This window comes from Durio zibethinus, chromosome 11 (assembly GCF_047325235.1).
Source record: "Durio zibethinus cultivar Kanyao isolate XHJ-2024 chromosome 11, ASM4732523v1, whole genome shotgun sequence".
Taxonomy (NCBI): Eukaryota; Viridiplantae; Streptophyta; class Magnoliopsida; order Malvales; family Malvaceae; genus Durio; species Durio zibethinus.
Window position 1 is genome coordinate 27,562,751 of NC_143172.1, and position 20,570 is coordinate 27,583,320.

General features: G+C 33.7%; 2 protein-coding genes across 5 annotated transcripts; one reads left to right on the forward strand and one right to left on the reverse strand.

The window, feature by feature from the left end:
- Positions 1 to 2,754: 2,754 nt before the first annotated feature.
- LOC111290861 (NAC domain-containing protein 7-like) lies at positions 2,755 to 5,415 on the reverse strand. Its single transcript, XM_022882358.2, has 3 exons — positions 5,241 to 5,415; positions 4,858 to 5,129; positions 2,755 to 4,274 (listed from the first exon to the last, which is right to left on the reverse strand). The coding sequence occupies exons 1-3, from the start codon at positions 5,398 to 5,400 to the stop codon at positions 3,639 to 3,641; spliced, it is 1,068 nt and encodes a 355-aa protein (XP_022738093.2). The 5' UTR covers positions 5,401 to 5,415; the 3' UTR covers positions 2,755 to 3,638.
- A 10,113-nt stretch (positions 5,416 to 15,528) lies between these two features.
- On the forward strand, positions 15,529 to 20,461 carry LOC111289587 (Tetratricopeptide repeat (TPR)-like superfamily protein). 4 transcript variants are annotated; one of them, XM_022880743.2, is made up of 5 exons: positions 15,529 to 18,776; positions 18,859 to 18,963; positions 19,322 to 19,409; positions 19,536 to 19,644; positions 19,736 to 20,461. In XM_022880743.2, the coding sequence occupies exon 1, from the start codon at positions 15,752 to 15,754 to the stop codon at positions 18,719 to 18,721; it is 2,970 nt and encodes a 989-aa protein (XP_022736478.2). In that variant the 5' UTR covers positions 15,529 to 15,751; the 3' UTR covers positions 18,722 to 18,776; positions 18,859 to 18,963; positions 19,322 to 19,409; positions 19,536 to 19,644; positions 19,736 to 20,461. The 4 variants fall into 4 exon arrangements, with proteins under 4 accessions (XP_022736478.2, XP_022736479.2, XP_089624799.1 ...); XM_022880744.2 differs by having other exon boundaries at positions 19,328 to 19,409; XM_089768673.1 differs by having other exon boundaries at positions 18,874 to 18,963.
- The last annotated feature ends 109 nt before the right edge of the window (positions 20,462 to 20,570 follow it).

Here is a 20,570-nt window from a genome sequence, read left to right on the forward strand (position 1 = left end):
ACGGGTATACTTATACTCCACATATGTTTTAGATTGTAGCATGCAGTATGTATATGAAGCAGGGGTTTCGAAGTTAACGAGAAATAATAGTGATAATGAGTAGAAACATAGAAAGATTATGGTGGGGAAAAGTTTTTGGAAGTTTTGAGATATGTAGGGAGAAAGATGGGACATAACAGCAGTCACATGGACTTTGTTTTGAAATGGTACTTGCCTAAATGATGTTTTCTTTCCTTCTTTCACAAACAACATACATTAAGATAACCTTAATTATTCGTTCTTTTGGCATGTGCTCCTCTTCATTTGCGTCCCTTCCTTTTGACTTTGCTAACAGTCTGTCTCTGATTTGGTTGATTAATTGATTCTGGCAGCAAAAGCCTCAACCAGATAGAAGGAAATGTGCACCTCAAAATAGTCTAAGGAGAATAGCTGACTTTTCCACTAGTTTTTAACCTAGCTAGGATTCCTTGTTAATTGAATATTGCCCACCTCTCTCTCTCTCTCTCTCTCTCTCTCTCTCATTCTCATGTGCAATATGAGCTGAGAAGAACGAGCACAATAAGTATGTCACTGGTAGAAATCTCATTGCTTAAAAGGGACTTTCAAGCCTTGACTACTCTCACAAGTGAATTAGTTCTTCTAAGAGTAAATGCTTCAACAATTCACACCCCTCTAGGCTTCTATAGAAATGTATTTCATGGGCAGAATACCTTTTTTTTGGTTTAATTATATACTAGGCCTAGTACCTTATTTATCCATATTAAGCAGTTTGACTCTTGCCCAATCACTTTGCATTTTGCTCATTCTTCTTTGGCACTTCTTGACCACTCTTTCTTGCGTTAATTCTCTAGCTCCACCTTCATTTGAACCAAAACGTAACTGTTCAAGGTAGGTTACTGGTTCTTAGTTTCACTCTTCATGAATTAATGACTTCTATTACAAATGCATGCATCTGCTATATATCTTGATTCTTTCTCATCACCCTATTTTAAGATGCCGCTCATATTTTGTCTTTTCAACACCTCCTCCATTGGTAAGGATGAGTCCGGTGTTCATATATAAGATTGTACTTTTCTGAGGTCTGAAAACTTGCTTTTCATATATAACTATATATTCATGCTTAATTTCCTAACTAGTCGCTTTTTGCCTCTATCCTTTACTAGGCTACGTTAAGACATAATATGGTAATGTGCATCCAGTATCTTTATTGATATACACTTTTATCTCTTTATGTATGAGTTGATATATAGCTCTCTACCATTCATGCTAGCTAAATATATGGGAAAGAAGAAGTTATTAATTTTTATTGTTCCTTAGCACTAATACACTTTAGAAGAAACCTTTACGTTGTTGGGATAATTCACGTATGAGTAAAAAATTTTATATCACAAAAAAATATGATTGAGATGTTTTATATATACATAAAGGACTTAAAAACTCAATAGCTTAAGCTTTTAAGTTCAAATGATGTCCAACATGTATATATGGGTTCTTTGATGTGCTACTATAGCTCTAAGCGTAACTTATCTCTCCAATAACTGGTATCAGAGTCAATGTTACAAGTTTAAGTCCCAGTGGTGTTGTTGGAGGGAGATTGTTGACTAAGCTTGAGGGAGCACTAAGACAATCTAGGCAGCAAAGTTTAAGTGCTCTGCCTTGACCCATGCGAATAAATGATAAAAATGCAGAGCTTAGGTGATACATTGAGTTCATAAGTTGAAGTATTAAATTTGTTTTTGAAATTTTTTTAAATGTTAAATAATTTGACAACGGATAAGAGAAATAATAGTTTTTTTTATACTCTAGAGGTGATGTGATTTTCTTAATTTTTTGTCAAAAGTATTGAGTCAATTAAGAGTAATTCCTAATAATTAACTACCTGCTAAGATTTTTAAGACTCAATGGATAATATGAAATCTAGTTGGTACCATCCTTTGATGGGTATTGTGGAGGTATTATAATTTTAGTTACATGTAATTATTCTTCCGGACCTAGTTGGTTTTGTAGATATTGAATTTAGGTTTTAAAAATACCTGAGTCAAATTTAAAATTTTTGGACAAATTTAGTTAAGTAGTTAATTACACTTAAATAAAAAAGATTAGTGATGACTGCTTAAGTCAATATCTAGCTATAGGTTCACAGACATTATACTTGGTATGTGTACAATGTGAAACTAAAAGCTTTAATTATGTGCTTATGAACTCATTTATTTTTCATTAATTTATACTCAGATATCCATTTTCGATAAACTTGATTCACTTTTAATCACTGAAAACCTTAATCATGCACTTGTGAACTCATTTACTTTATCATAGGCAATCATGTTTGCTAACTTCAATCCCAATTACCGTGTGAGACACGAATGAAATCCATTAATTATCTTTTCTTTAGAATTGTGATTTGATCTAGGGTTTTAACATATGATTTTGTTTCCAATTCAGCTTCCAACGAGCATGAATGGAGAATATTGTTGGGATGGTTCATATATAAGTAAAAAATCTCATATCACAAAGAAATGAGATTAAGATGTCTTATATATACATGATGGACCCAATAGCTTAAGCTTTTGGGTGTAAATGGTGTCTAACACATATGTATAGACTTTATGAGACTCAAGTGTGTCCAACATGTATATATGATTCTCTAATGTGTTCCTATGACTCCAAGTATAGTTGATCTTCGCAACATATGGCCTGCACTAAACTTAACTTCCAGTAATGTTGTAGGCTGATATTGAACTATTTGAGTGACTTCTACGCTTGAAAAGAATTATAAGTACGCATTTGTGTGCCTCATTTGCCAAACTTTCCAGCAAAGCATTCATTCAAGTAATCATTTAGTTTACTTTCTCGTGATTGCATATTCTGCAAAAGTTTTTCCAGTCTATTGTTTCCTTGAAGTTTGGATGATATTTTATACAAGCTCAGACATTGATTGTGGTCCCGTAAGATGTTTGACGTCTGATTTAAATATATATCTGAAAGCAACACCTTGCATGCTTGCTGCATATTGTATCTGCGTGCACAAAAAGAATTTTTGAAAAGCTTGTTTGTAGTTAACTTACAATTAAGCATTTAGATTTGCTTTTCTTATAATCTTCTCTGCTACTTACCAATAATCCAACAGAAACAAGTTAAAAACAAACATTGATCAAGGTAGAAATTTAAAAGCTTAATTGAAAAGAAGAAAGAGGCAAAGGAAAGTTTTTCTAACACTACTATTTCATTAACACAAACAAATAAATATATCTGATCGACTGCCGGGTCAATCAATAAACAATGCCTCTGGCTGTTATACATAAACCGTACTCCAATTAAGAAAGCCTTTACTTGCAAACACCAATGCTGCAATTAATTCAATTGCTCACAGCAACACTCCACTAGCTAGCTATACCCATCTAATTCTTGATAGAAACAACAAGTTTCTTTCACTGACTAATATTTATGACATTAATTTAATACGACTAGGGAAGAGCTAGGAGCTCAACAGTTAAAGTTTAAGCTTTTTTTATATGGTTTATTATGTACAGAAAATTTAACTCATAACTTCCCTTTTTTCTTCTTCTTTGAAAGAGAATATCCTAAGATCACTTGATCAGTACCATATACTGTTGAAATAAGTTTAAATAAAGGTCCGGTTACTTCCATATATCAACTGATGTTGATGTTGATGCATTTACCGGTACCATTTCTTGTTTGTTTAAGTGTCTGATGAGCAAATTCGTCTGCTCTGAAGAATGGAAGACACTATTGGCTGAAGCATTAGAGTAATTATTTTCCTTGGCAACATCTTCTTGACTGAGCTGAGAAGCAACAAACTTGTCAAGGACACGCCAATCAGTCAGTTGATCCGCCGCTTGCTCATTGCTGCTGTTGTCATAGAGTGCATTCAAGTGTTGCTCATGAGTTTGGTGAATATGATCTTCCTGTATCGTGGATGAAGACTGTAGAGTGCTCGCGTTGTTCATGTCTAGGCCCAATGCAGCCATGGTGTTGCAGGTTACGGCACCCTGTGTCTGGAGTAGTTTTGGAATCTCTAGAAGTGGTAGCTGGAGGTAATGCTCATGTGGAACTTGGTACTTCAAATCAAGCTCTTTCTTGCAGGAATAGGAAAGGTGGTGAGCCATATTAGACTGGGACGTTTGCTTAGGGGAATCTAGATCTGGAATGAAAGAGACTTGATCATCATACCAACATTGAGATTCATGTTCATTGACTTTGCGCATAGCTGTTATTCTCTTCTTGAATACCCTACACACAACCCATCCTTCTTCCTGCTTCATTGATCAGGTAAAAAAACCGAAATTAATAATTTTGCATATAATACAATAGGTGGATAAGTAACTATCTATTAACTTGACAGGCACTTCATTACCATTGCAAGCCAAAAAAGTAAACTTAGGGCTTTCTTCCATGTCTCCCTTATGACTAACTATATGCTTTACCATTGCACTTGTAGAATTAGGACTTCAAAATACATATATGCACTATATCCTCTTTAATATTTGGTTGAATTATTATCTAAGAACCAAAAGAAAGGAAATGTTGAAACACTAAATTCTCTTCGACTCTTCAACTAATATATATAAGGATGAGTGTGACTTCATATTATATTATGAAGAAGAAATGAAGGTCAAGAAAGGTTATAGTTTGCTGTAATCTTAAAAAAAGAAAGTGATTCTTGATTTGTTATCAAAATATATAACCAATAGCGTCCAAAAGTACTGCAACTAATCTCTCAACATATTTTTACATTATCTCAGTGTAAGACTAAAGAAGAAAACAAGCATTTATAAGTTGGAAAATCCTTTCAGGAATTAAAAATCCAAAGATCATTTCGTAATTAAGAAGACTTGCCTGTAGTGTCCCATTTTCATCTGTTTCAAGGCGATACTCATGCATAATCCAGTCTGACTTTTGTCCATTCGGGGCCCGACCTTTATAAAAGACTAAGGTTTTCCTCATCCCAATCAAGTCATGCTTAGAATAAATAGCTTTGTCTCTACCCGTTGCTTTCCAAAACCCAGCTGCAGTGGCTCTATTTGTGCGAGTTCCAGTTGGATACTTCTTATCCTTGTGGCTGAAGAAATACCATTCATTTTGCTCTTCTGTCCCTATTCTGCATAACTCTGTTCAAAATTCAAGAAATAGATTAATATATACTTAGTGCCATTGTGGCCTTTATTAACTTTATATTCTATAGTTTTTTTTTTTTTCAAAAGTTATGAAGTATTAGATACCTTGAAGATCCCATGGCTCAATTTTATAGAGATCAACATCCCTAATTACATCTAGGTCAATCCTTCTTGATGTAATTTTCTTCCTAAGGTAATAATCAACAAGTTCTTCATCAGTGGGATGGAAGCGAAAGCCTGGGGGAACTTGTGAAAATGCATTCATTTTCTCCTGCTTACACCTTGAGTCCTGCAAACCCAAGAGAATATTACTTCTCATCAGCACGTTATAATTTTAACACATACTAATAATTTGTTTTGCCCATAAACCAATGAGCTTGACGTATTAATTATATTTTTTACAGATTCAAAAGGTATTTGTTATATAAATGGTATTCCTCTTTTGGCCAGATGCAGTTATATGAGAGTCTTGCAAAAAAAAAAAAAAAACTGCATGGAAGAGAATTTTTTATTTTTTATAATTTTTTGAACAAGCACATTTAAATTCATAGTATAATGACTATTAGTACATGAAGTTGGCTTAGATAAACACACAAATGATTAAAAAAAAGTTTTTTGCCATGTGGGATAAATTGCAGTTTCCATAACAAATGAACATTATAAACGAGCATTTTATATAAAGGGTTACTATCAGCAAAACCAAGCTCTTATTACTTTTTACTTAGAAAAAACAAAATTTCAAGCATCTGTTTGAGAGAAATTACTCACGAACAAGAGAAACATTGGTAGTGGTCATCATACAAAATCCATTACCATAAATTATTATCGTAAAACTGAATTGATACCTTTTTCTTTTATTATTTATTTCAGCTACAAATAGTCATCAGACAGCGCAAAAGTTTAAACTGGTGTTCTTAAATTTCCAAAAAGGCTGCTATTAATACCTATGAACATATTTACTCCTACAAAAGCCTTCATCTGTGATGCCTCAACCAAAATGCAATCACAGTATGTATGTTCGTCCCAGAACTTTACTATTACTTGGTATTTTGAAGAGAATCAATTGGTAAATGAACTAATAAGTGACTGAGCATGAATATGTACTTGGCACATGAATGAACTCTAACTTCGAAGTATATGATATGTACAATTTCCACCAAGTAAGAAGTTAAAATTCCACTATTTATTTTATTCTGAATCAGCAAGACATGGCGAGTGTATAAGAAACTATGGACAAATCATATGAACATGGTAAATATCATTTTATAATCATGTATGTATACTCGTAGATTCAAATTCGTGTCTTAGAATGCTAAATGCATTGATGAACACAACAGTTTCTAATTTGAATATTGTGGATTAAGAATTCTATATTAACTTCATGTGTAAGAAAGAGAATATGACCATAAGATAGTTCATGAGAAGAAACTGATCATCTAATGTTTAATCAAAATTTGAAACTTTCATTGGAATCTATCAATACGGAGAGAAAATCTTTTGCTTTGTCTCTTTTGGAATGAATGAATATGACTGTGATCATAGTTGACTAAATTAATGAAGGAATGTAACAGAAATATCTCAAATAACAGGAGCAAGAACGGTTCCTGAACTTGCAAGATATATTTTTCTTTTTGCTCCTTCATTAATAAAAAGATTTCAATACATGAGAAGGAACATGCCCATATAAAACAGGGTCCCAGAGCAGCGTAGCTAGAAAAACCAAGATTACAAGGCAAAACCACCTAAAAGCATAAAAAGAAGTTCATTACAGCCAAGCTTAAATAAGTCTGATTTCCATTAATTAAATGAGAAGATGGGAACATCCGTTTTTTTTCTCTTTTCCTTCTGAAATTTCCAATACTAGAATGCAGTTTAAACGCATGTTCCTTGCAGATAGAATGGCCTACATTATCATTGAAATAAATATAACAAAAATGAATGTTTTGATGCATGTCACAGTGATAATGATCAGACAAGTGAACAAAATAATGTTTATTACATTATATGCATATGTAACTGTCCTTTGTTTCCTTTTGCTTTATTTTTTTTAAAGGAACTATATATGATGAATATGTATATGTTCCTTTTTCTCAAGGACAAAAGAGTGTAGCTCAGGCTTTTTGTAGGAGGAGTGTAAATATAGTTTTGTTAAGATGATAATAAGAGCTTTATATCCGACGCAGTAATTAGACATTAATGCAAACATTTTCAAGCCAAGGACGGAGGGCAAAATATCGTATAATTAGCAAAAGATATTTGACTCCAGTCTTTGTAGATTCATTAACAAAAATGTGAGGAAAGCTATATCAATTGTCAACGTAATAATGAAAAAGTTTCATGTAATCATGATAGATTCAAGTAGTTAAGGCTTAAAAGCAAGAAAATTAAGTTAGCTTTTTGTCTTTTCAGCTTCCTTTGAAAAAAAAATCATTTAATATATATGTTCTCATTCTTCTCTTGTTATTACGGTAATATGTAACACATACAGAACGATACTGAATGATGATGCAGGACGAAATGCAATAGAATTGAAATTACACAGAGAAACTCTCATAGTGTTGAATGTGGATTTGCCATGGCATAAATTCTCTATGCCATGATTATGCATGTGATAAAACTTTATGGTCATTGCTATTGTAAAATCATGACAGTGCTGAACTGACATGAGAAACGAGTAGTCATGTAAGAATTAACAGGTGTTAATTCATTGTGGCTTTCTTCCCAAGAGATAGTATTTTGGGATAAAGAAACTTGATGGAACATGCATGCTTTTACAATCTACTAAAGATAAAACGACAAACACTAGAAGAACATATTAAGGGTATAAAAGGAAGTATATGGGAAGTAGCTAGATATATGTTTATGATGAATGAAATATGAGAATCATGGGATTAATGCAAGTTTTAAGAAGCCAAAAATGGTATAAATATACAGTGATGATGAAATGGATTAAAGGTCGACTTTTCATTACCAAAGCAGAACTTGCAGATCTCCTCAAAGAAGCTTTTCGACCAAATTCATCCCTTAATTAGTAAACCAAACAGAAATAATCCATACATTAAAAAGGAGAAATATGCTAGAATTGTCACACACAGAGAGAGAGAGAGAGAGAGCTCACAGAACAAGCAACCAAGATATCTAGCTTTTTATAACCCACAGATCCGGGTTGATTGAATCTTCCACCAAGAATCAAGGGTTCAAACCCTTTTCTTCTCCCAAAATATGTCGTAGGTTCCCAACTTTTAACTATTTAGGAGACTCCAAATTTGGACAAGAAGACAAAGCTAAAGAAAACAAGCAAGTAGAAACAAAGTACTAGATATTCTATGGCCTTGGGAATTGAACCCAAACTATCTTTTGGTACTATCCGACAAAGCGTCTGCCTGGAAGGGTTAGTCAAGTTGTCGGATCGAAACCCCAGGAAGAAGAGAGAAAGATTAAAAAAAAAAGCAACAAAAAGGGGAAGGGTTTTGTCACAAAAAAAAGGGTAAGCGTTTGGAGGAAAGGGAGAATGGAGGAGTAGGATTAAATAGGAAGCAAAAGAAAAAGAAAGTGATCAAGAGAGAAACCCTAATGATCAATGAAATGGCGTGATCTATCTATCTTAGTAAGCTAAAGTTTTTATTATCATAAGCTTTCATTGTCTCTCACCGTTGGTTTGGAGCTAAATTGGTGCAAAAGCTTAGGGCGGTAAAAAAGGTGGCGCAAGATTGGCTGAGACAAAGAGAGAGATGAGACAGAAATCCCCACTCTACTGCCACCTCCACCCGCAACTGATAGAGACCTAAACAAGAGATAAAAACAATTGGAACTAAGGTAGAATGTTTTTCTCTTTCAGAGGTGTCTATAGCTCTAGCTAGCTCTTGTATACGAGGAGGAAAGAGTAAGAGAGAGAGATGGAGAAATAGGGAAAGAGAGAGGAGACGGTGAAGTCAGGGGTAGTAACGGCACAGACCAATCAGGAAAATCGCTGAAAAGGGTCCAGAAGGCCCCAAAAAGAGGGAAAAAATTAGTCATATATTAGGGGTGACGTAATGGAACAGCCACCAGGCACCAGCCAAAAGCACCCCCGAAGGTAAAAAAAGGTCTAATCTGTGCCTGAATGTGGCACGGTGGCCCCTCTGTTAGCCCAAACTCCATTCCTAGTCCCTACCATTTCCTCCCTTTCTTTCAAGTCTTAACTGTAATAAAATCACAATGATGATGTTCGAGTCACCTTCCCCCCATGGCCATAGTCTCATCCATGTTCCATCACTTCTTTTTTTTTTTGTGGTCCGGTTTGCTGACTCTAACCCGGCCTCTCTATATCCCTGGATCGATGGAGTCTAATCTTGATTTGGCCAAACAACAAACGAGGGTTCAAAAGTTGCTGCCTTCACCTCCATTATTGTTAGAAATTTAGGCAGACATGCATTATGCGAGACAAAACAACTGTCTTTAATACACTTCAAAGGTTTAACAAGTGATGAATAATAATGGAATAAACTAAGCGTCCAAAGAATTTTTCTCAACTTAAACTTAGAACCTACATTTATTAATCCACAATGAAAAAAAAAATTCCACTAAACGCGTGTTTCTTTGTGCTTTGCAATTACCAATTCATTAATCATAATATTAAGTACAAATTGATTAATTAGCATTGAGAATTATTGTTAATAACAAGGAACTGCCTTTGTCAATGCTAATTAGTATTAATGTTATACATTAATGCTACCTTATCACACTCATAATCCTATATAGTTTCCCTATTATCCTGTTAACTAGCTAAATTATTCAACTTTTACAGGTTTGGTTTCTGCTCGTGACTGATAAGTTTCCATTCCACTTCCACTGTCATAATGATGCGGTCTCTTATAAAATATAAACACGCCCTTTTTCTTTCTCATCAGCTTACGCCATTGTTACGGAGCTCAAGCTCCCCCGTTTCAACAGCTCATTCTTTTTCTCCCCTCCCATCCCGTTCGTTGTGTTCGAGGGGCATTTTAGTGATCCCACCAAACAACGGTACGGGCACCTAACGTGGCTCCGTTTCGAGTGGCTTTCTCCAAAAATGTGGGTCCAACTTTCCCACGAAAACATCCAGAAAGAGACTGTCCGCCAAATAAAATTACAAAAGCCGGCTACCAGACTCCAGCCCACAGCGGAGCCGAGCTGGAACCTGAGTGGGGACTAAGGACGCACAGCGGGTGTGGTGGACGGTGGGTCCCGCGAGAGGGGGAAGTGAAGGAAATGATGGCCCCCTGGGTATCTGTACGTGGCGGCTCGCGGTCCGGCGTGGGCTAGCCACTATCATTAAGCTCGCAACTTGAAGGGTGGTGTTTTAGCCAAGGTGTGTGGCCTTTTTAGTGGGTCCTACTTGATAATCTTAAGTGGGTCCCAACCCCACAGTTAAGGTGAGTCCCTTACGGTGACCCCACGTCGGGCTCTTTTATCCCAAAAAATTTTTTGCAGTTCCACGTGAAATTTAGCAAAGTTTCTATTACTGATTACCAACCTTCTAGGCTTCTACTAACTCCTATATATGTAGGCACCGTTTCACAATTGTGTGAATGTCTCTCAACCGTTGGATGACTAATCTAACAGTGCCATATGGCTTTACAATTTGCTCCATGTACATATTAAGAAAATCATATGTACATAATAAAAAAATCATATACGATGAAGGGATATATATCCATGCACAAATTTCGAATATGTATATATCCTTGCACCTTAACACGTACATATTCTCTACATTTACTAATTCCAAATGAAATGACGTTAATAATTCCCTTCATTGTAAATTTGAAGTTAAACTTAGTCTTTGGATATTGGAATGGATAAGTTTAGATGATATAATTGCAACCCATTAATATCACATAAGATATAGTTTGTAATGATGAATATCGCATAAGATATGGTATTAATAACATCAACAAAGAAGATGAAGTATGCCAATATCTTTTAAAGTGCTTTAGAGGTATATATAGAAGTGAAATTTCACTTATGGTAAATAATAGTATTGTTTGTTTACAGTATTGGATTTTTAATTTTAATTATCAAAATTTAAATTTTGATTGCTTTAAGTATATAAAAAAATTCACTTATGATGATATGCCACTAAAACATCACATCACCACCTTATAAAATTACATCATCTCACGTTTCTTGTGTAATTTTCATTTTATGCTTGGCTCATTTTGTTTTTTACGTAACCACGTGTGGTAAAAGGCATTGGGCCCATGCGGTGGCGGAGCAACCGATCAGAAAAACAAACTAAAAATTAAAAATGAGAGATGATGCATATATAAATTGCAAAAGTGCAAAAATTGGACTTTCTGACGTGGGGCTGTGATTAAATCAAGTGGGGTCCGTCCTACTTCAATCAAGAAGGCTGTGAGACATCATTGGCCTTACCGTTCCGTTTGTGATGACGTGGCACAGTTTGGGTGGCTGAACTTGGCCGCAACCAATGGGGATGCGGCTTCCCTAATACACCTTGGGTCCCACTTAGATATCACAAAATATTTTCGTCATCATGGCTAATTCTTGCAGGTTTACTTCTATCCCCTGTAGAAGCGGAGGATTGTATACTTTTTCCCATCGTTTGAAGTGGGACCATGTGACCAGTCTCTATTGGTAATCAATCTCTTATTGTTTTTTGGAATGACCAAATCGACCTTCATTTCATCACCAAATTGGATACAGTATTCCACTATTTTGCCTTTAATTAATGTTCCATTCGAGTCTTAATCTCAAACAATAAAAGGACAAACATACAACAGTTGCTGTTGGACAAAAGAAATCACTTTCTTTTATAAAAGTGGCCGAAACTTGGAAAATAATAAAAGGGATTCCAGGTAAAGTTACTAATATCATATAAGATAATGTTTCAATTTTTTAAAAAGAAAATTATATATGTCGATAAAGGTTGGTTTGATATATTATTTTGAATATTTGTCTTAAATATCTTTGGGTGAAAATTTTATTTCCTTGGGAATGTGGGGGCAGTTCCGGAATGGAAAGTAGTACAAATATCTGAAGGGTATAATGTAGCAGCTGCCAGGAGTAGAGCATACTCAAGCCCAGAGTATGAATACAGATTGCTGTTTCGTGAAAGAGATATATAATCAATCATTTTCTGTAAAGAATTGTTGGAAATCACTAGGACACTCTACCAGCTTTGAAAATTAAAAGCCTCAATATTAAAATGAAAAATTAATTAAAAAGCTGGGCCTAAAGGATTCATGGCAAGCAAAGACCCTCTCAAAGTTCCAAAACTATAACCTTTTTCGTGTTATGTAAAGGCCAATTACCCATCCTAAATTCGAGTAAGTATATATATATATATATATATGTATATATGGTCCCATTTTCCATTGATGGTCTTCCAAGAAATTGGTATTGATTTACCCCTCAGTGTATACAAGGAGCTTAGATATTTTCAGACTACATTTTAGTATGGATCGATGGATATCTGTTTCCTTTATCATCAATAGGTTTTTCCCATTTTAAAGCATTTATTAATTCCTGAAGGCTGGTAGTTTGTATAGAACTATAGATGCAAATTGGACTGTTGGATATTTCATGGTTTTTTGGTCCTTGTAACAATGTAAAAGTAATGTTCATATATATATATATATATTATAGTTAACTGTAAGACAAAGGGCTGCCCTTATTTCACCAATTATTGTATACCATTTTTGCATAGTTTGGATGATGTAAGATGAGATTTTTAACATTTTGGTTATGCACATAATTAAAAATTAAGATATATAATGAACACAATTTATTTAATTATCAAATGCATTGATTTTTATATTCTATATATTTTTGTCCACAGTCTTCCTCAGCAAACTGTGTGACTGTATGCAACTCTCGTTATCTTAACTTTTGTTTCATTTTTAGGGTTTTGGTAATCCTTTTATGTATTATATAAGAGAGCATTTATGTTTCTATTTTGAATTTATGATATTTTTATATTTAAAAGTTGTTTTTCTTTTCCAATATTTCACACTTGTATTCATATCAAAATATATCATCATTTCATCTAGAATTTGACTTTATTGAAATTATATAAAATGTAATGAAAATAAGGTTAAGAATATAACATAAATAATCTTAAAAAGTTCAACTTTTACAATTATCAAACAATATATTCATATTAAACAATTAATTTTCAGTAAGATATCAAATAGATTTTATAATTAAAATTCAATATGTGCGTTGTGATCTAAACATATTCATCATGAGTAGGTCAGTAGGGGTAACCGGGTAGGATATGATTTGGTTTATTAATGGCAAATTTGAGTGGTTCACATTTTTTTTTTTTTAAGTGCATGTATTTTCCCAAATCTACTGTTAAAAATGAAAACCACACCTTACATTAATTCACTTCTATCTCAATTTATGAAAATATATATGAGTTTGAACTTAAATTTCTTTAAATTTTCTGCACTCACTGGGAAATACACGGTTCGCCTTAACGAGAATTCAATCATATTCCTCAAATGATATGATATGATGAGCATGTCTAATCAAGAAGATCGAGGCTCAAAATATATGTCACAAATGATTATTGGTAGTATTACGCAAATCTTACATAAACCTGACACCACAATATATTTTGGTTCATTGAATTTTTTATAAATTTAATAGACAAAAAATCAATTAAACGGAGTTTATGTATTTTTTTTTTTTTAATTATAAATTACTAACCAATAATTGTGTTTTCATAAAATCTAGTTGTTACTTAATATGCGCTAATTGGCTTTCATAGCTATAATGACAATCATATTTCAGTTATTCACACTTTTATTTTGCAAAATAAATCGTAACTCTTACCTAAAATTGAATAATAACTAAAACAAGGCAGGGTAAATATTTTATGATTACGTTTTGGTTTACCTGTCACCCTCCAAATAATAATGCCAATTATAACTATGATAAGACGAAAAAGATTGGAGAAGAATCGAAGGGGCCTGGTAAATAAGTGGAACCTGAATGATTAGATAGGATCGTTTCACAAGATAATAGGAGAATAATATTTACCTAATTCATAATAATATCATTTATAATTAATTACACCCAAAAGTGCAACTTTCTATAATCTTCTAACTTGCTTCTAATTCTCACCTTTATAAGCTAACACATCCTTTTTTTTTTTTTTAAATATAAAAAATTTTAATTTAAAAATAAAAGAAGAGGTTTTAAAACTTTTAAAAGCTGACACACTTTTTTATTAAAAGATTAATAATTAATTAATTAATTAATTAATTAATTAAATGAAATATCATTGCAAAAGATTTGAAGAAGGCATAGTTTGATATAAGTTAATGGTAAACAGGGCCTGTTTTGTTGTTAACAAGTTAAAATTATATAAGCCTAGCAAATTTAGTCCAATTGTTGTTCAAGTTGACATTTAAGCCCAAAAATCCTCTTACTGGGTTGAGCTATTAGATTTGATAGCCCACTTATATCTCAACTTAAAAATCTAACACAAAGCCCAACTTTCTTACCCAAATGGCAAAACTTCTTTTTTGCCCAATACAAATTAATGGGGCATTATTTCATTTTTGAAAAAACAGAAAAAAGAAAATAGGAAAAAGGGTTTTAAAAAAGATTGGCATTCTATTCATGATCCCTAGCTTGACTTCATAATTCATTAAGATGATAATGAATTAATTTTGCCATATTTATATGCGAGAGAAAAATCAATTTTTATTTAAAAAAAAATTATTTAAATGTATATATTTTTTATTTGATACACTGTTAATATATAATGTTATTTATTATTAATACATTATAAATTATCACATTATTAATTAATAAATTTAAAATTTTAGAATTATTAAAAATAAATATTTTAAAATTTTAAAAATTAATTATATTAAAATAAATTAATGAGATGATAACTAATGATATACTGATAATATATATTATTTATATATTAATAGTGCATAAAATATATATTTTTAATGTAAGTAAAAAAATTTGTTTCAATTTAAAAATATAAATACATAAATATTTTTAATTTTATTTATATTATAATTTCATATAAATTTTTAATAAATTTATCAATTGATTTGATATTTAATTAACTCATCGCATCAATTTAATCATCTTTTTCAGTATAAGTATGTAAAGATAGTATAATTTCTTTATTGTTAAGATTCTAAAATTTGAAGTCTTCATTTCAGTTTTATTACATATGATTTAATTGTTTAATTATATTATAATTTATTAATTAATTATTAAATAATTGATTGATTGTAATTTGATTATGATATAATAAATGATTGTTCAGTTAATTATATGAATATAATATATTATTATAATTTACAATAGTAAAAAGTAAAAAAAATTTTTAATTCTTTAATTTATAAGAGAAATTAAAAAAAAAAAGAAATCATTATACTTCGTAGAACCCTGTCGAGGGTTTTAAACAAGCTGAGTGTTTTCAGGCAACAACTTCTTCTTTGCAATCTAATGGCGCCACCCACATTCAAATATTAGCTCTTTTAGTTCATCTAACCTAAGTTTTTTTTTTTTTTTTTCAAAATTTTTGAATAATGCCTACCTTTCCTTCTTACTAATACTTTAAACAAAATTTTCATATCCATCTACTGTTTCTAAACATGGTAAAGAAGAGACTTCTTTCTGGGCGCTTCTTCTTCAAAACCCGAAGAGCAGTAACAACCTCAGCCGCTGTCCCGCTAGACCCTTCATACGCCACCACTTCTTCCATCCCCACCGATCATAATTCCCTTTGCCTCTTCTTCACTGAGCAACTCATTAACCGCGGCTTATTATCCTCTGCTCAGAGACTCGTTCAACGAATCGTTTCTCGGTCTTCTTCAGTCTCTGATGCATTATCAGCCGTTGATTTCGTCACTGCTCGTGGATTGGACCTTGATTTGTCATCATACGCTTCTCTTATTAAGAAGCTTGTGCAATTGGGGCATCACCAATTGGCCCACTCTCTTTTCTCCGATAACATTATTGGTAGAGGTATCAATCCTGACTCCTCCATTGTTAATTCTATGGTCATTTGTTTGTGTAAGTTGCGGAAGTTAGAGGAAGCCATAATTCTTTTTGATCGCCTTGTAATGGATGGTTCTTGTCAAAAACCTGCCTTTAGTGCTCTTGTAAGGCAGCTTTTCGCCCAAGAAAGATTTTTGGATGCGTTTGATTACTTTGTGACAATGAAAGATATTGGTTTTAATTTGGGTTACTGGTATTATAATGTGTTGACTGATGGACTATGTCATAAAGGGTACTTAGAAGAAGCAATTCAAATGTTTGATTTAATGCGTGAAAGAGCGGGATTGTTACCTACGCTTCATTTGTACAAGTCTTTGTTTTATGGTCTTTGCAAACAAGGGTGGGTCGTGGAGGCGGAATCGTTGTTTGGAGAAATTGAGTCACAGGGTTTCTTTGTGGATAAAATAATGTACACTTCGTTGATAAATGTATATTGTAAGGATAGGAAGATGAAAATGGCGATGAGAGTTTACTTGAGAATGCTAAAGACGGGTTGTAAGCCAGATAGTTATACGTATAACACGTTGATCCATGGGTTTGTTAAGATGGGATTGTTTGATCAGGGCTGGGTGTTATACAACCAGATGATGGAGCAGGGACTGCAGCCTGATGTGGTGACTTATCATGTTATGATGAGCAATTATTGCAGGGAAGGGAAGGTAGATTGTGCTTCTATGCTTCTGAATAACATGGTTAGCAACAATTTAGCTCCTAATGCCCACTGTTACACAGTTTTAATCACCTCCTTTTATAAGGAGAATAGATTAATGGAAGCAGAAGAACTGTATAAAAGCATGCTGACTAGTGGGCTTGTTCCAGACCATATTCTGTTCTTCAAACTTATGAATATGTACCCTAAGGGGCATGAGCTTCATGTTGCTCTTATGATTATGAAGGCAATAGCTGTTAATGGGTGTGGGTTTGATCCATTATCACTTCCAGTTTCTGTTACCAAAGATTTGGTGCAAAGATTTGAGCTTTTGATTGGGGAGATTGTGAAAAGCAACTTGAGTCTAGCCAATGTTGCATTCACTATACTTATCAGTGCCTTGTGTGAGGGACGGAAATTGGATATTGCTTTGTATTTCATGGATAAAATGGTGAATCTAGGATGCACGCCTCCGATTTTCACTTACAACTCCTTGATGAAGTATCTTGCCCAGGAGAGTCTTTTTGAGGATGCTAAATCCCTACTTGATCTCATGCAAGATCAAGGTATCTTTCCAGACCAAGCAACTTATTTGATAATAATAAATGAACACTGTAAACATGGGGATCTGGCTTCGGCTTTTGATATCCTGGATCAAATGGAGGACAGGGGAATGAAACCTGGTGTTGCTATTTATGATTGCATAATAGGTTCTCTATGCCGGCAAAAGAGGATGGTTGAAGCCGAATATATGTTCATAAGGATGCTCGAGTCTGGGGTGGATCCTGATGAGATTGTTTATATGACAATGATCAATGGCTATTTAAAGAAGGGAAGAGTCATTGAAGCCCGTCAACTATTTGAGAAAATGATAGAGGATGCTATTAGGCCAACTTCTTATTCTTACACTGCTCTGATTAGTGGACTAGTGAGGAAAGACATGACTGATAAGGGATGTATGTATCTTGATAGGATGCTGGGTGATGGTCTTGTGCCAAATGCTGTACTGTATACCTCTCTCATCAATAATTTCTTGCAGAAGGGAGAGTTTGAATTTGCCTTTAGATTAGTTGATTTGATGGACAGAAACCAGATTGAGCGTGACCTGATCAGTTATGTTGCACTGGTCAGTGGTTTTTGCGGAAACATCAGTAGCAGGAAACGATGGTGCGCTACAGAGAGAGGGTCTGAAAGAGCAAGAGAAACATTGTTCCAACTGCTCCATCGTCGATCTCTCCTGCCAAGAGAAAAGAATTTAAAAGCTTCTGATAGTTCTCCAGAAGCAATGAAATGCTTTGCATTGAAGCTCATACATAAGGTTAAACAAACAAGCTTTATGCCAAATTTGTACCTTTACAATGGCATAATTTCTGGATTTCTTGAGGCAGATAGGATGCAGGATGCATATGATCATTTTGAATTGATGCAAAAAGATGGTGTCCGTCCCAATCAAGTGACTTTTACTATACTTATGGGTGGATATATTAAAGCTGGTCAAATTGATCATGCCATAGGCTTATTTAATAAAATGAATGCAGATGGTTGCACTCCAGATAGGATTGTGTACAACACTTTAGTAAAAGGCCTTTGCCAGGCTGGTAGATTACTTGAAGCATTGTCACTTTTGCATGTGATGCACAAGAGGGGGTTAATTCCTAGTAAGGCTATTTATGAAAATTTACTTGGACATTTTTGTGCTAATTATTTGAGCATTCCTGCATTCAAGATATTTAAAGAGATGCTCGCGTATAATCAAGGGCCACGACAGTATTGTCATAACTGGTTGCTTTGCATCTTATGTGAACAAAAGAAATTGCGGGAGGCCTATATAGTATTTAACACAATGATTCAAAGGGGCAAGTATCCTTATAAATCAACAGAAAAGCTCTTGGTTGAAACATTTAGCAAACAATGAGAAAGCGACTCTGTTATCATGATTCAAGATGATATCTCCCAGTAATTTACAGCCAGTAAGCAAATCTTTTTGCTTAAATTTTTATTTTACTTTTCCCCATGGTTCTCCTCTATTCTGTTATTTTATTTGAAATGTAGCTAAATGAACTTCAGGTGATGGGAAGGTTGGATATTAAATTATTAATCCTCCACTTCTACTGGCTTCTGGAACAAAGAGGTTAATTTGTTGGTGACAACAACCGGGTAGGTTTTGCTTCTGGCCAAAATAAATGTAGTTTGCTATCTGCAGCTTGGACAAAAAATTTCATAAAAAAGAAACATTTTTAATATGTAATAATACAAAACTTGGAGTTCTTGCATGTTAAAGGTAACATGTTTGGAAAGGCAAAGGCCTTAGGTTAGCTTATTCCATGATTTCACTTTGATCTAGCTGCGTGATTCTGTGTTAGTACCTAATGACTTTTTCAAATAGTATGCTTAATTCTGAGCCCTTTAGTAAGAAACTTTGTTGTTGAATAGCAGTCTAAGCAAATGCTTGTGAATGTTTCATTCAAGGTTTCATTATTACTTATTGCTCTGATTCCATTCTCTTTTTCTGTAGTTAAAGATTGCATGGTTCTGTGCCAGTAGAGTAACATTGAAGGTGCATTAGAAGGTGTTAGTTCATGGAGGACGGAGTGTTGCACTAGGTGAATAATCTTATTTTGCATATTGCTTTTATATTTTCTCTAATGTTTTCAAATGCTTGTAGAAATACTATCTATATACGTCTCTATTCTTTCTTGAATACTTGACAATTTTCTTTGTGCTTGCAGCCTTGAAATCAAGGGGGAAAGTTTTAAATTTTAATGAAAGACATCAAAGTTTGTATTTTGTTATTATGATTTTTCCAGATTCTTCAGATTGTGTACTGTAGAACTTAAGGTAATCCAACATGGATATTGTATTTAAAATATTAAGGATTTTGTTCTCTTGTCTAGAATGCTTAACTTAGTGAAATATTTGCTGATGGCAGGGTTAAAGGGCATACAAACTTTCCAATTGTTACAACTGCTTTTGTGGCCCACCTTAAAGTAGAAGCTGATATAACATTAAGAGCTTAAGAACATCTATTTTACTGGCCGTGAAGAATCACAAGCGTTTCTTATTGGTGGCAAAAATAAGATGCAGAGTGCTGGTGTCATATATTTTGTGATGAAATGCTCTTTTAAGCCGCAGGCTTTGCACTCTGGAAGGGTGTAGATTTTCAGCACAGCAAGTGGATGTTGGCCATAGATGGTTATGATGTGAAAGAATGCTGAAAACAAGTGCTGTGCTGTGCTTTGGGTAATTTAACATTATTTACTTTTGGGAGGCAGGCAGATGGTTGTTGATTTACAAGCTTCACATTTACAGTGTTTTAATGACGGAAGAAGGGATGTACCAAGGAGATAATTGTTAGTTGTACTTTGTATAGAATAGATGAATCTTCCCTGCAAATTTCAGGGTTATACATAAAAGGCGAAGGGTAGCTTTCTTCTCTGCTTCTACCTTTTTCATTTGCTTAGCCAGAATTTTTGTTGATTAGTGGCATCATGTATATGTGTAATTTGTCCCCCTTTTCCCAGTTCAAAGGAACAATAGATATTGAATTGAGTTGTATCATATGTAGTCATTAGTAACTCTAATTGAATTTTGAATAATGAAATTCCTACTGTCGCTAATTCCCTTTGGCTCGCCTTAATAAAAGGGATCTTAAAGATTTATATATGGGGCAGAAAAATATTACATTAGGTAATTATATATGACACTGAGGAATTCCTTGACGCAAGCACGAGGATTAATTCCCAATATTACAAAGATATGGCAGC